Genomic DNA, 15,465 nt, shown 5'->3' with positions numbered 1-15,465 from the left:
GACTGCGTACGGTCGGTGAGGAAGGAGGAGAACCACTGCATAACAGTGCCTCCCACTCCTAACTCACCGAGACGCCGCAGCATGATACCGTGGTCCACGGTATCAAAAGCCGCTGAGAGGTCCAAAAGCACAAGGACAGAGGAATAACCCCTGTCCCGGGCCCTCCAGAGATCATTCACCAACGTGACCAATGCCGTTTGTCGCTTCCTGCAATTACATGACTCTGTTTTACAACAATTTTGCCATAAATCAGCACTTTTAGCATCAGAAATTTTGGCAAAACTGCGCCATAGCGAGCCAAGGGTTGTCTTGACGGCCTCCACATTTGCTTATCGGCCATTGCAAAAATAATAATAATAATAAGCCATAAAACATGACCAGCCTGTTTTTATGGCAGGCTCCATTATGGTCGTAACTTGAGGATTACCTGTATGGAGCCAGATACACACATATGACTGTACAGATAATCCTCGACTTACGACCACAGTTGACCCCCAAATTTATGTTCTTAGGCGAAACATTTGTTAAGTGAGTTTTGCCCCATTTTACAACCTTTCTTGCCACGCTTGTTAAGCGAATCACTGCAGTTGTTAAGTTAGTCACACCGTTGTTAAGTGAATCTGACTACCTGTGTAGGGCAGGAGAATATGTTTATCTGATCCAGCGGGTTAACATCTTAATTTGTGATATCAAAAGCCTTGGCTATGGCATCATCCTAAGTGTTTGTGTATGTGTTTGTGTGTGTGTGTGTTTAGGAGTGTCTTGTTTTCATACAAAAGCATTAACAATACTTAGTTGCTAAGGCAACACGTGCCAATTCAACTTAGGATCAAACTGATCTAAGTCCAGATTTCTAGTTGCAACTGTGTTTTCTTATGCAAGTTTCCCATTAATTCTGATTTGTTAACCTGCCTGCTTGTTAATGAATGAGGTAAATAGCTATCCCCTAACGGAATGGATTTATTAGCTGAATATAAAGGGACATGATAAATAGTGCTTTTGAGGTACTTTGATACTGTAGGAATAATCTCTTGGTTTAATACCATTCTTCCCATGGTGAAATATATGAATTAAGGGCTGAGAAACGAGTCAACTTTTATTGGTTTTAGATGATTGTGGATGGAATTCTATTCAAAGGATGATTATAACAATGCTCGCCTTTGTGTGAACATTACAGTAAAAATGTTGCCATCTAATATTCGGTTCCTAGCTATAGTAACTAAATGGTTTCTGGGTTATCAATTATTAAAATTCAATTTTAGAGTACAGCATTAGGGTACGCCAGTTGGTTCTGTGCAAGGGCAAAGGGGTTATTCCTCATTCTCTTATCTTAGAATAAAACTGTGAAACGTGGTACCGAATCTAAGATTGTTAAGTGGGTCAGATACGCCTGCACAATGAATGGGGCACCTGATAACATATTACTTGAGCAAAGTTAACACCTGTAATTCGGAAATGGTAAAATTGAATAGCAGCAAACCAGCTGCCTTCTCTCTTGTACAGTGTTCTGTTGGCTTAATTTTGCCCCACCTTTCCCAGGGAGGAATTAATTTATATTAAAAGTAGCTTTAATTTCCATGAATAATTTATGGAGCCGTTCCAAGTCAATCTACTGGTATATTGACTGGTATTTAGGGCAGATGAGAGAAATTACCAGCTCACACAATTTTCTCCTTTTCACGGATGACATTCATTACTGCAAGGCGGTTCAGGCATGGTATATAAGGTCTCTATAAAGCAGACATGTCAAACACAAGGCCGGATGTGGCCCGCGAAGTGGTTTCATGTGGCCCGTGAAGCCATCCTGGAAACAGTGAGGGAACGGCCTCCTCTGCCTTGGCCCTGGCCCAGGCCGGCCGGGAGCCAATGTACAATTTTGTGGTGGCCATCTATGCTGAAACGCATTTAATCTTAGCTCCATAAGCCCCCCCCCCCCGCATGGCCTGAGAGGAACAGTGAGGCTCCTCCAGTGGACCATGCCTTGGTGCTTGCCCCGGTCCCACCCCCTTCTGCCAGAGACCCTCAGATCTGTCCCACTCCTGCCCAGGACCCCCACAGGCACCCTTGACGTGAACGATGTAGAGCTGGCCACGCCCACCCATTAGGCCACACGCACTCCATCCACGCCCACCCAGTAGGCTGCACCCACCTTGGCCACACCCATTCGGCCCTCTGAGGGCAACCGCAATGCTGATTTGGCCCTCAATGAAATTGAGTTTGACACCCCTGCTATAAAGGGTTGGACTAGAAGACCTACAAGGCCCCTTCCAGTCCCCGTGATTCTGATTCTCTTTTGAGCATCATATGATGTCTGATGTCTGTGTGAGCCCTTTGTGATACTTTCCCCACAACTGTTGATCAGCAGATAAGCCAGCAGAAGGAACAAGACTGTCCCTCTGCTTTCTTCTCTCGTTTATAGACTTTGGGGGAGGTTTCTCCTTGGTTGTTTGGAAAAAGCTGGTGGTAAAATGAAACCAGACTTCAAGGGACACGGTGGCTGGATACCATCAAAACTGACATCAGCCGGAACATAGAAAAACTTGAGGAAGCAGTGCAAGATTGGAAGACGTGGCGAAACCTGGCCCATAGAATCGCCAAGAATGGGACACAACTGCGTGGAAAACATCATCATCATCATCATCTAGTTGGTTGTTTTACCTAGAGAAGATGGTGCTGGATTGGATGTCCTTTTGGCCGGATTTAGCAGCTCTTCTTCCTTTGAACTTCTAGGCAGCCTATAAAGATGCATGTTTTATTAGTTCTATTGACTGATTTCTAAAGCTGGACGTATGTGCTCAAACAGTAACGGTGTCTGAGTGAATGGTTTATTGCACCTGCGGTGCCTTTGAAAAAGAGGTTGAGACCCTAGAAAGAGTGCAGAGAAGAGCAGCAAAGACGATCAGGGGTTTGGAGGCTAAATCACAAGACGAACGATTGAGGCCCAACAAAGAGAAGGACCGGGGTTAGTATGATAGCAGTCTTCCAATATTTGAGGGTCTGTCACAGAGAAGAGGGGGGGTCAACCTATTCTCCAAAGCACCTGAAGGCAGGACAAGAAGTAACGGACGAAAACTTATCAAGGAGAGAACCAACCTAGAACTAAGGAGAAATTTCCTGACAATGAGAACAATCAATCAGTGGAACGGCTTGCCTCCGGAAGTTGTGGGTGCTCCATCACTGGAGGTTTTCAAGAAGAGACTGGTCAGCCATTTGTCTGGAATGATATGGGGTCTCCTGCTTAAGCAGAGGTTGGACTAGAAGACCCTCAAGCTCCCTTCAAACCCTACCATTCTATCTTCTATGAAATTATATCCTTCTAAAAATCAAGATGCCGTAGTAGCCTTTCTACGGTAATGCAGCTCATGGAACTGCTTGGAAGAGAACAATGTACAAGTTCCCTTGAGTCCATGTTGAAGCACTTGATGAGACTGACTTTCTTTTTTTTTATAAAAAGTTTTTTATTTATAATACAATTAAAACAAAAATGGACATACATGGCATTCCAGAGTAAATATTCCTAACAATTTGTTTCTCGTGATACAAAATCTTAACACATCATCCTTAACCTCTATATAAACCTCATTCTTCTACACAATACAATTATATATACAATTATATGTATGTTTCAATCCTATCGTTAGCTTAAGATCCGAGCGGTTCTCCTTGATTCATAACCAGCGATAAAATTTGTCCCAGATTTCAAAATATTCCAGTTCTGTCTTATCTTTCATAATAGCCATTGTAAGCCTGTCCATCTCTGCACATGATAAAATTTTATACAAGATTTCTTCTTCCGTTGGAATTCCCTTATTCCTTCAATTTTGAGCATAAACCAATCTGGAAGCCGTTAGAATGTGTAGCATCAAATAGAGTACGCCTTTATCATACTTGTTATACCTAATAGGAAAAATTCTGGTTTTAACTCTACCACTCGCTCTAGTATTTCTTCCAACCATTCTTTGACCTTAGTCCAAAAATCACAAGCTCGCGAGCACTCCCACCATGTTGAAGCACTTGATGAGACGGACTTTCTTACCGAGGATTTGTTTTCAAGGAGTCGGTTTTCTCCATTTTAATCATTTTTCCCCCCCTTGGGAAGGAAAGAGATTCTCTTTCCCTGCTTCCTTGGTTTAGAAAGCGTGTGCGCTTCAAAATATGAACTTGTCCTTAGAGGATAAGCTTATCAAGAAACTGGATTGATCCCCTGGAATCAATGAGAAACAATTCGGCAGAAGAGGATACGTGAACAACGCAGCCATCCTTGTCTGGGAAAAAAAATGAAGACCACCATTTTGAAGAATAAAAGGAAAATGCCTAAGAATTTAACCCATCTCTATTGGGAATGTGGGACTTTCTCCATGATTTTTAACTGATTTGTATTTCATTGTGAAATCTCCTCCTCTTGAATTTTTTTTTCAACAAACCCATCGCACTTAATTTTGGCAGGGATTTGTTGCTTTTCTTTGTTTTCTTTGCACGTGCCTTTTGAGTCAGTTTTTCAATACTGGTGACTGCCTGGACTAGACCTTGCAGTTTTTCCGGTAAGATGTTTTCAAAGTGATTTCTTCGGTTAGGTCTACAACAGGGATGGTCAACTATGGCTCAGGGCTGGCTCAGGAATTCTGGGAGTTGAAGTCCACTGGTCACAAAGTCGCCATAGTTGAGCACTCCTGGTCTGCAGTATCATTCAATCCTCTGTGGCCATTTGTGGAAGCATTGTTGACCATCTTATTGACATGTACTAAGACGTATTATTTATTTCAGGCAGTAGAAATCTATTTTCCATCTTGCCAACGTGGTGGTGGCGGTGTGTGTGTGTGTGTGTGTGTGTGTGCGCGTGTCTGTGTGTACTACATGTGAATGTCTTCTTGTTGACTCACAGCCTGAAGCTGCGATGAGTAGCAAGCCATTAAAGGAAAGAATCTGTAAAATCTCCAGTTGCCTCTTTGCTGTTACAGCCTTTGATCAGGTCAATGCTGCTGTAATCCAGTGAGATCTGGAAGGTCACAGTTTCTCTCCTGGAATGTCTTAGCCGAGATTGGTAGCATTTTTGCAGGATCTCCAAAGAAAGCTCTGTTGTCCTCTGGGCCTTATAAACTGGAGATTGTGGGTATTGAACTGGAAACCTCTGCATCTAAAATAAGAGCCCTATCTCTGTATAAACAGCTTGCACTTCTATTGCAGAAGAAAGGACAATACAGAAAAAAATAGACTTGTAAGGGACCTTGCAGATCTTCTAGTCCACGGGTGTCAAACTCGCCACGTGACGTGTCGCGACTTTTTTTTCGCATTGCCAGAGCTGTGGTGGGCGCGACCTCCGCATGATGCAACCCAAATACCCATGGGCCGGTATTTGACACCCCTGTTCTAGTCCAACCCCCTATGCAAGCAGGAGACCCTTTATCATTCTGGACAAATGGCTGTACAATCTCTTTATTGAAAACCTCCAGTGATAGAGCATCCACAACTTCTGAGGGCAAGCCATTCCCCTGATTGTTTTCACTGAGAGGAAATTTTTCCTTAATTCTCAGTTGTATCTCTCTTTGATAAGCTTCCATCTCTTACTTCTTGTCCTGCCCTCAGGTGCATTGGAGTGTAGTCAACCCCCTCCTCTCTATGACAGCCCCTCAAATAGTGGAAGAGTGATCATGTCACCCTAGTGACTGTCCTTCTCTTTGTTAGACTAAACATACCCAGTCCCTGCCATTATTCATCGTAGGTTTTAGCTTCCAGTCCCCTAATCATCTTTGTCGCTCTTCTCTACCCTCTTTCCAGAGTCTCAACATCTTTTTTGTATCACGGTGACCAAAACTGGATGCAGTATTCCAAGTGTGGTCTTTTGTTCTTGTTAATCGCGAAGTTGTGTCCGACCCATCGCGACCCCATGGACAACTTTCCTCCAGGCCTTCCTGTCCTCTACCATCTTCTGGAGTCCATTTAATCCATGAAGTCCTCCTTCATGGATTACTGCCTTGTCGTGGCGAAGGGGCTTGCGTAACTCAATGAAGCTATGAGCTATGCCGTTCAGGGCCACCCAAGATGGACAGGTCATAGCAGAGAGTTCTGACAAAATGTGATCCACTGGAGAAGGAAATGGCAAACCACTCCAGTATCTTTGCCATGAAAACCCCATGGACAGTACCAAAAGTGTGGTCTTACTAGTGCAATATAAAGCAGTATTTACACTTTCACATGGTCTTGTAGATGTGCCTACAGAATTGGAAGGGTACTTTGATAACAGCTTGGTGTATGCCAGATTTTGTTCCAAGTAAAATAGTTTTTATAACCTCAGTTGGCTATAATTTGTCAGAGATGCCTGCTATCAAAATAATGACTGCTAAACCAACTGGTTCCTCTTTTAGAAAAGAATTGAACCCAGACCTCAAATATTCTTAAAGTTAGAAACACTGATACTTAGTGTGAGTTCTAATTTCAGCACAGCACTTCGGGTTATGTCTAAATTTCAATGCAACCAGGTGCTTTTAATGGCAGATAGCAGTACTGAAATGTTTTAAGGACATCGATGACATAGTAAAAACAGAAGGAATTTAGCATGAATGCTGACTAATCCATTTCCACGGGTTTCCATTCGAAGTACTTAAACCATATGAATAGCCAGTCAGCAGTATAATATATTAAAATCGCTAAAATCTAATTTAACATTGGAGAGAATTATTTTATTTTGGTTGTGAGACATGCATGATTAAAAGCACACTCAGTTTTCATAGTGCCCATTTCCCTCTTGCTTTCTTGACACACCACAGTGAAATCCACAAGTCATCATTTATACTAATTAGCTAATTGGCAACATGATTGAAATGCAGAGTCCTAAGAAAGGAAGTGGGAAGGAATAACACAAGGTCAGAGCTGCTAAGGCACATATTTAGATATTGAAATGAAATACAGTCTCAATATCAGCGCCAAGTAGCTGACAAAGTGGACTTTATTTAGGATGGTTCCTCCCTTTTAAGTATCTACTTTGTAAGCTAAGTTTTCCACTCTGAGAGTAATGTTTTTAATTTTTCCAAGAGGAATGGCCTACACATTTACAAAGAAGGAAGAAAAAACCCTTTTTATGCCCAGCACTTGGTGTGTGAATTGGGCCAAAGATGTCAACTTAAGTCCCAAAGGTGCTTTTTCAAGAGGCAACTGGACTTTCTTTGTGTTTCCTTGAAGACACTTCGCTTCTCATCCAAGAAGCTTCTTCAGTTCTTCCAGAACTCTTCCAGAACTGAAGAAGCTTCTTGGTTGGGAAGTGAAATGCCTTCAAGAGAAAACAAAGAAAGTCCAGTTGTCTCTTGAAAAAGCATCTTTGGGACAACCAAGACCTAGATCAGGGGTAGTCAACCTTGGCTCTTTTATGACTCGTGGACTTCAACTCCCAGAATTCCTGAGCCAGCTAAGCTGGCTCAGGAATTCTGGGAATTGAAGTCCATGAGTCATAAAAGAGCCAAGATTGACTACCCCTGACCTAGATGATTGAGAATCTCCATAGACATGTCAACCTAACGTTGTCAACCCTCTGAGGTAAACCCAATCAGGAAAGAAGCCACAGGAGGACTGGAACTATACTTTGAGATTGGCTATAGTAACAGGATACTATGTCTACTGTTCCTTTTTATTCCTACTCCAGGGAGTCTGAGTATTTTTATAATATTTCCATGCTTCTCTAGGATCAATGCATGCTTCTGCCTCTGTTGTTATCTGAATGGCTTCTCCTGGGTCATTTCCATGGCTCCTCACACGCAAGACCTCCTATATGGGAACCTTCTTTAATTTTATCTCCATAACAACAACCATGTGAGGCCTGGCAAGTTGGTGTACAACTGGGTCAAAATCACCCAGTGAATTTCCCTGACAAAGGGTAGACTTGAACCCTTTGTTTTCCTAGTCCTTGCCCAATACCTTAATCACTATAGTATAGTGCAAGGGTCTTCAAACTTGGCCCTTTTATGACTTGTGGACTTCAACTCCCAGAATTCCTCAACCAGCGTGCCTGGCTGAGGAGTTCTGGGAGTTGAAGTCCACAGGTCATAAAAGGGCCAAGTTTGAAGACCCCTGGCATAGTGAGTCTCAATTACTCAGAACAAAATCCAATTGTGCTTAATGTAGCTTGCTTCCTAATAAGTAAACATAGGGTTGTCGCCCAAATGGGGAAGCAAATAACAAAGCATACAGAATTTGGATGCTGAACATCTTGCTAATATAATTAGTAGACGGATTAATTATTCATTAATTTCACATTCTGCAATTATAGAAGTTCTCGCCTTACTAATTTGGGCAATGATCTATGTTTAAAACTGATTGAACGGGCAATCCGGCATGATTATTAAACTTCCAGGTATGGTTCGGTTTGACTTAAAGCCAGGTAATTTGGAAATGTAAGCCCAATAAATACCTGATTATTTTATGTAATGAATGTGTACTTCTGTCTTGGGAGGCCCCCTGTTTTTGTAAACCCATGAAATAATCTCCTGAAAGACCTTCTAGATTAGTTTGCGGTACAAAAAGTAGTTTTATGCAGATTTGCTCAGTGCTGTAGCTTCCTTGAAGAATGCTCATTTCGTATAAAGCGTAGTCAAAAAATTTCAGATCAGATTGGCATGTCACCCTTAGCTATTGTTTGCCTGTGGGTAATTTATAGAATAAAGCCCAGGTGATTGGGTTTATATTCAAGGCTGACTCAGAAATCATGGTTGCGGTGGCTTCTTTCAGAGTAATAAACCAAGTTATTTTGTGGCTTGGCCCAGTGGATGCTTCCAATCCTAATAACTATGATGTGCTATTCGGGAATCGGCGACAGGTTGTCCTCGATTTGCGACCACAATTGAGCCCAAAATTTCCGTCGCTAAGTGAAACATTTGTTAAGTGAGTTGGCCCCATTTTACGATCTTTCTTGCCACACTTGTTAAGCAAATCACTGTAGTTGTTAAATTAGTCCAAACTGTTGTGAAGTGAATCTGGCTTCCCCCATTGACTTTTGCTTGTCAGAAGGTCGCAAAAGGGGATCGCGTGACCCCGGGGCACCGCAACTGTCATAAATATGAGTCAGTTGCCAAGCGTCTGAATTTTGATGATATGACCATGGGGATGCTACAGTGGTTGTGTGAAAACTGTTCATAAGTCATAATTTTACAGTGCCGTTGTAACTTTGGACGGTCATTAAACGAACTGTTGTAAGTTGAGGACTACCTGTACTTAGTGTGTGTTGTCCCTGTAACTGGCATTCTTACTCTTTCTTTTTAGCCAGGAAGAGTTACCGGTCCACGATCCAGCTTCTGACAAGGTAAGCAGCTCGTCTCCAATGTAGATAGCAATACATGTTTTAGAAGCATGTAGACCTGATTGGCGTGTGAAAGCAATCAGTATAAATTTACTTGGCATTGCGTGGCTAAGAATTGGACAACAAAAAAAGGTAACTTACTGATCATGCTAATGGAATGTCCGGCTAGCCTAGACCTCTTCTTTTATCCAAGATCTGAAGACGTTTGATACTGAATTTGGAATATTGGATTCTAATTTAGGCCAAGTCAGGATCACGAGTCTATGGAATTCATCGTTGCCAGCCTTCTGCACCCTGTGGAAATTTATTGATTTACATAATCTTCAAAATTCTGACCTTAGCACGTCTTGAGACGTTGGGTAGTCAAAATCTCAACGTTACGAAGGAATTAATTTGAGAGCCCTGGTTTATCTGAATGGTCAGCCAACATACAAAAATGGCTGGGTACTGAAATGGCTTGGCTGAACCTACCTGTAAAAAAATATTGTAGGGATAAGATCATTTTTTGAAAATATTCCGGCATTTGGGGGAGAAAATGGTTTGGCAAGAGTTGGTACAGTCCAATGGCTCTCTGACTCTCTGCCGAAATAATTTTGCTCTGACCGATGAAGTTGCTTGGATGAGCAGCGAAATGTCTCAGATTAAAAAAAAAAAAAAAAGTTTGGTCCAGTTCCCAGGATTCAACTTTTGACACCTTTAGCCTGGATGATGGGAGTCTTCATTGACATATTCTGGCAATAGGACAACTTTTCCTGGAAGGTAATGGGGAATGTAGTCCAGCACTTTAGAGCAGGGGTGTCAGACTCGCCACGTCACATGACGTGTCGCGATGTATCGTGACTTTTTTTCCATTGCTGGCAATGGGGTGGGCGCGGTTTCGCCATGACGCATCCGGCCTGCGGGCCGGCAGTTTGACACCCCTGCTTTAGAGCATCATGTTGAAGAAGGACGAGTTGCAGGAAGCCACAGGGATGGTTGCAGCTTCTTCCATATAGAAATATCCTACTCCTCAATTTTTTTATAAGTAGCATCCCTATGAATGACCAATTGTGGTTGCCAAGCACCACTTTGCAATTTTCTTCCATATAGCACTGAGTGTGGGGAATGTTAGTATTTCTGAATTGGTTCTAAGAGGACTTCTGTCTAGTGATTGCCTTTAACTCTCTTAATTGAAATTCCCCATTCATAAAGCTGGTTAACCTCAGTCCCAGTTGGCCTACATTAAACAAGGCTAATCTAGATGTAGGCCAGTGTTTTTCAAGCTTGGCAAGTTTAAGATGTGTGTGTGTGTGGACTTCAGCTCCCAGAATTCCCCAGCCAGCCTGGTGGATTGAGGAGTTCTAGGAGATGGTCCATGTACCTTAAACTTGCTAAGTTTAAGAAACACTGAACTAGTCAGATGGCTGCACTATCAGGCTTTTCTTCTTTGTAAAATGCAACGATGAATATGGATCTCTGTTAAAGAAAATTATTGCTCTCCTTAATTGAATGCATTCCTTCCTGTCAATTTATAGTCTTCCTTGCTGGAATAAACATTGTTTTTTCGACCAGTAGTTAATATTTGAGAAAGGAGATAATTGAGAGGGGATGGTCGTCATTTGAACTGCTGCCTCTGTTTTAAAATGTTGAAATGCCAGATGTTATTGTGCTCAATTACCGGCTAATATGCTGTGACTGTAATTATGCAGTGGAGTGTTGCCAAGTTAGAGTCAGAGGGATGAATGAGGTTGTCAGCAAGTGGTATTTGCAAAGTAATTCAGCAAACTGAGCAATCAGAGCATCTTTTATACATTTGACACTCTGAGGAAAAGTCAAAGAGGTTATATAACCCAAACTCTGTAGACAGGATTGAGTGCTGTCTAATTCTAGTCCATTGAAGCTTTCTCTCAGAGAAAAAAAAGTTTGCTTACTATTTAGAAAAATAAGGACTTTATTATTCCATATTCAATTGTCTAATGCAGACATGTCAAACACAAGGCCCGGGGCCCAGATGCGGCCCGCAAAGTGGTTTCATGTGGCCCGCGAAGTCAGTGAGGGAACGGCCCCCGCTGCCTTGGCCCTGGCCCAGGCCGGCCGGGAGCCAATGTACAATTTTGTGGTGGCCATCTATGCTGAAATGTATTCAGTCTTAGCTCCATAAGCCTCCCCCCGCATGGCCTGAGAGGAACTGTGAGGTTCCTCCAGTGGACCATGCCTTGGCGCTTGCCCCGGTCCCACCCCCTTCTGCGAGAGACCCTTAGATCTATCCCACTCCTGCCCAGGCCCCCACAGGCACCCTTGACGCAAACGACGTAGAGCTGGCCATGCCCACCCAGTAGGCCACACCCACTCCATCCATACACACCCAGTAGGCCGCACCCACCCTGGCCACACCCACCCGGCCCCCTGAGGGCGGCCCTCAATGAAATTGAGTTTTACAGCCCTGGTCTAATGAATGACTACAGAAGCCAGAGCCAATTTGGTTGAGTGGTTAAATCACCAGGCTAGAAACCAGGAGGCTGTGAATTCTAGTCCTGCTTTAGCCATGAAAGTTGGCTGGATGACTTTGGGCCAGTCACCAGGAGACTGTGAGTTCTAGTTTCGCCTTAGGAATGAAAGCTAGCTGGACGACTTTGGGCCAATCCCTCTCCCTCAGCCCAACTCACCTCATAGAGTGGTGACTGTGGGGAAAATAGGAGAAGGAAGGAACAGTGTGTGTGTTCGCCGCTTTGAGTTACTTATAAAAATAACAAAGGCAGGACATAAAATAAAAACACAGAATATTTATTTATTTATTTATTAATTGTATTTATATCCCGCCCTTCTCCTTTCGGACTCAGGGCGGCTCAGAATCATCGCGCAATTGTTACCTGAAACATCACTGTAATAAAAGTATGATTCTTTTCCTGGAAAGATGCAACGGCACACGCATTGCTTAAGGTTTTTAGGGAGGTTATTTTTGTAATTCTTTAGTAAATTACAGGCTTGTTTGGGAAAAAAACATTGCCACACACCAGTTTCTGAAGAGAGTCTGTAATTCCTGCTTGTTACTTACAGTTTGGCTAGGAGCCCTTTGTAGTTTAAGCACCTGCCTAACAAGCATCCACTCTTTTTCAGCTTATTTCATTTTTATCCATCACGCCCTTCGCACCATTATGCAAAGTGCAGAAAAGATGTAAGGATGAATAAACCACAGAAGTTAGGGATATGTGGTGAGGGAAAAAAATACAGCAAAACTTAGTTTGGCCAATCTCAACCACCCATTCTGGCTTTGCTCAGGGGAGACTTTTAGGAAGATGTAGTAGCAGTTGGGTGGCCCACCAGCCTTAACCACTTCCATGCCACAGACACATTCCCTGATAATAGCTAGGAGGCAATTGGTTAGTTTTGTGTACTGTATTGTGACCAGTATAGTCAAAACAGCCCACATACACTACCCAAATCCAGTTGTACCACAAGGGCCACTTCATCACAACCAAGAGGTTCAAATGCTTCTAATTGCAATCCGTCACATTGTACTTAATGATCAAGAGGATATATAAACAGGGAGTTCTCCTTAACAGAATAGAAAGTTGCTAGAAAACTGTAGGGTTTCTGGGGAGACTTCTACAACTTTGCAAATGATTGTGTTGCATAGACCTTGTTATTACCAACTACGATGAGCAGGCTTTCCACAGTCATTTCTCAACAGGAGAACAGATCATCGTGCACACTGTAGTTTTGAGTTTATTGAAGTGTTGTGAAGTGCTCTAAAATTACGATAATGATGTCCTTCTTGCCACAGTCATTCCTCAGTATCTCTTAACCGACAGTCCTAGCTCTACCAGAATATTTAAACTAAATTACACATCTCAAAGGGGTGCGGCCGAAGAGCTCCCATCATTTTCATTTTTGCTTTCTATTGGCACGGCTAGAATCTAGAAATTATTGCATGGATGTTTGTGCACAAAGCCTTAAATTATCAAGCTGTTTACTTGAAAGGATATTTCCGAAATTGGCAGGCTTCAAGGAGAAGTGTCTCCAAACGCAATCATATTTATTTGAATTGTTAGGTCCTAATGTATAAAATGATGCTCTTGAGAGAGCTGTGTCTAGCAGACCCACTTCTCCAAAAGACACTTGCAGGAATCTTCAATCTTTGGCTGACGTACACGGGAAAAGTGGTGAGAAAAAGCCCATTGGTTGGGTTCCACTGCTTAAAACAGTGTTTTTCAACCTTGGCAACTTTCAGATGTGCAGACTGGCTGGGGAATTCTGGGAGTTGAAGTCCATCCATCTTAAAGTTTCTAAGGTTGTAAAACGCTGGCTTAAACATTAAGAATCTCTTACCTGGGCTGCAAGAATACAGGTAGTCCTCAACTTACAACCACAATGGAGCCCAAAATTTCCGTTGCTAAGCGGGACAATTGTTAAATGAGTTTTAACCCGTTTTACAACCATTCTTGCCATGGTGGTTAAGTGAATCACCGCATTTGTTAAGGGAATCTGGCTGTCCCATTGATTTTGCTTGTCAGAAAGTCACAAAAGGTGATCACATGACCCTGGGACACCGCAACTGTCCTAAATACGTGCCAGTTGCCAAGCATCAGAATTTTGATCAGTAACCACTTGGACGCTGCAATGGTTGTAAGTGTGAAAAACGGTCATGTCACTTTTTTTCAGTGCTGTTGTAACTTTGAAGAGTCATTAAACAAAAGGTTGTAAGTTGAGGATTCCCTGTATTTAATAGATGGCAGCACAAAACGTTTTCAATAGCTCTTTCCTGGTCCATCAAGTGTCCTTGAGTTTACTGCCAATCCTTTGTTCTGGAAATCAGTGGCTGAACAACCGGTTCCTGGAAGCATACAAGTGATAATACAGGTAGCAGTGTGAGTACTATCAATAGAAAAGCAATAGTGAAAAGGTCTTTCTGTGCTAAGTGGAGCCTTAATCTCTCACAAGCAGCTTCAAAAAAGGTGATGACAATCTAAAAATAGAACTTTGTTAGACTGCAGATCCACTTGCACCTATCCCTTAATACCCAGAGACTTTTGTTGGGGAAACCCAGCCGATTTCTTGGAATTATAAGTATTATTGCCCAGGGTACAGAATATAGTCCAACTGTTAAAAGTATATTTAATTTTAGTTAAATTCTTTTGCACAAAATCTGGTTTAAAAAAGCCTTTCATATAGCGTGGATAGTAACACACACATAAATTCAGCTATAACTATTTCCTCATTTGTTGAAAATTGCGGACTCCTGTGCTCTTTTAAGACAAAAACTTAGGAGGCGTCTGTTCAGTTGACTGGGCCTTCCATTTGATTTAAAATACTTGCTAGTGATTTCAGGCTGTTAAACACATCACAGTGTCTGTCCCTAGATGCTTATAAATGTTGAAAAAGAATCCTTGAGGAGTATTTGAAGTGGAGAGAATAATGGCCTCTGGTTTTATTTCAGCAAAAGCAGCTTGAGATTGAAAGAACTACAAAATGGTTGAAGATGCTAAAAAGCTGGGAGAAATACAAGAACACAGATAAGGTAAAGTTGAGTGTTTCCTTCAGCAACTGTATTTACTAAATGCAAAAGTACAAATTGGGTGCTATAGCCTTGGCCTGCTGTTTTTATTTGTTATAAGAACGAAGTACAAAAAAGGTGGCTTTCAGAATTTCTGAACTATCAGTATTTCAGAAATGTTGGTGTAGCAGTGGAAAAACCCATCTCCTTGTGACCTCACGTTTGGATTACTGCAATGTCCTCTACATGGTGCTGTCCTTGAAGAGCATTCAGAAGCTTCAACTAGTACAGAATGTGGTTGTATGGATAGTAAATACACATACAACATCACTGGTATGTGAAGTGCATTGGTTGTAAGTGTGTTCCCGGGTGCAATTCAAGGTGCTGGTTGTCACCTTTGAAGCCCTTCATGGCTTGAGATTGGGTTACCTCAGGGACCATCTCCTCCCAGTTGTTTCCACCCATCTGACTGGGTTGGACATGCTACAAGTCCTGTCACCCAAGAAATGTCAGTTGGTGGAGACTAGATGATGTTCCTTCTCAGCTATAGCACCTACCTTCCAGAAGATTCTCCCTTCAGAGATGACACTGGCCTTGGCATGTTGGTCTTTTGTAAGGTGGAAGAAATGGAGGTAGTGACAGATTTTATCTTCCTGGGCTCCAAGATCACCACAGATGGGGACTGCAGCCAAGAAATTAAAAGACACTT

General features: G+C 42.4%; 1 protein-coding gene across 1 annotated transcript in view; it reads left to right on the top strand.

Annotated features, from left to right (window-relative positions):
• Positions 1–15,465, top strand: part of USP6NL (USP6 N-terminal like) — a 65,869-nt gene that overhangs the window by 11,519 nt on the left and 38,885 nt on the right. The window contains exons 4-5 of the mRNA XM_029286208.1: positions 9,247–9,286; positions 14,700–14,780. Coding sequence (XP_029142041.1) covers positions 9,247–9,286; positions 14,700–14,780 — 121 coding nt within the window. The remainder of the gene's footprint in view (positions 1–9,246; positions 9,287–14,699; positions 14,781–15,465) is intronic.

This window comes from Protobothrops mucrosquamatus, unplaced genomic scaffold, assembly GCF_001527695.2.
Source record: "Protobothrops mucrosquamatus isolate PMUCROS unplaced genomic scaffold, P.Mucros_1.0 scaffold3100, whole genome shotgun sequence".
In the NCBI taxonomy this organism is placed as follows: Eukaryota; Metazoa; Chordata; class Lepidosauria; order Squamata; family Viperidae; genus Protobothrops; species Protobothrops mucrosquamatus.
This window is presented reverse-complemented; position numbering and strand designations above follow the sequence as displayed.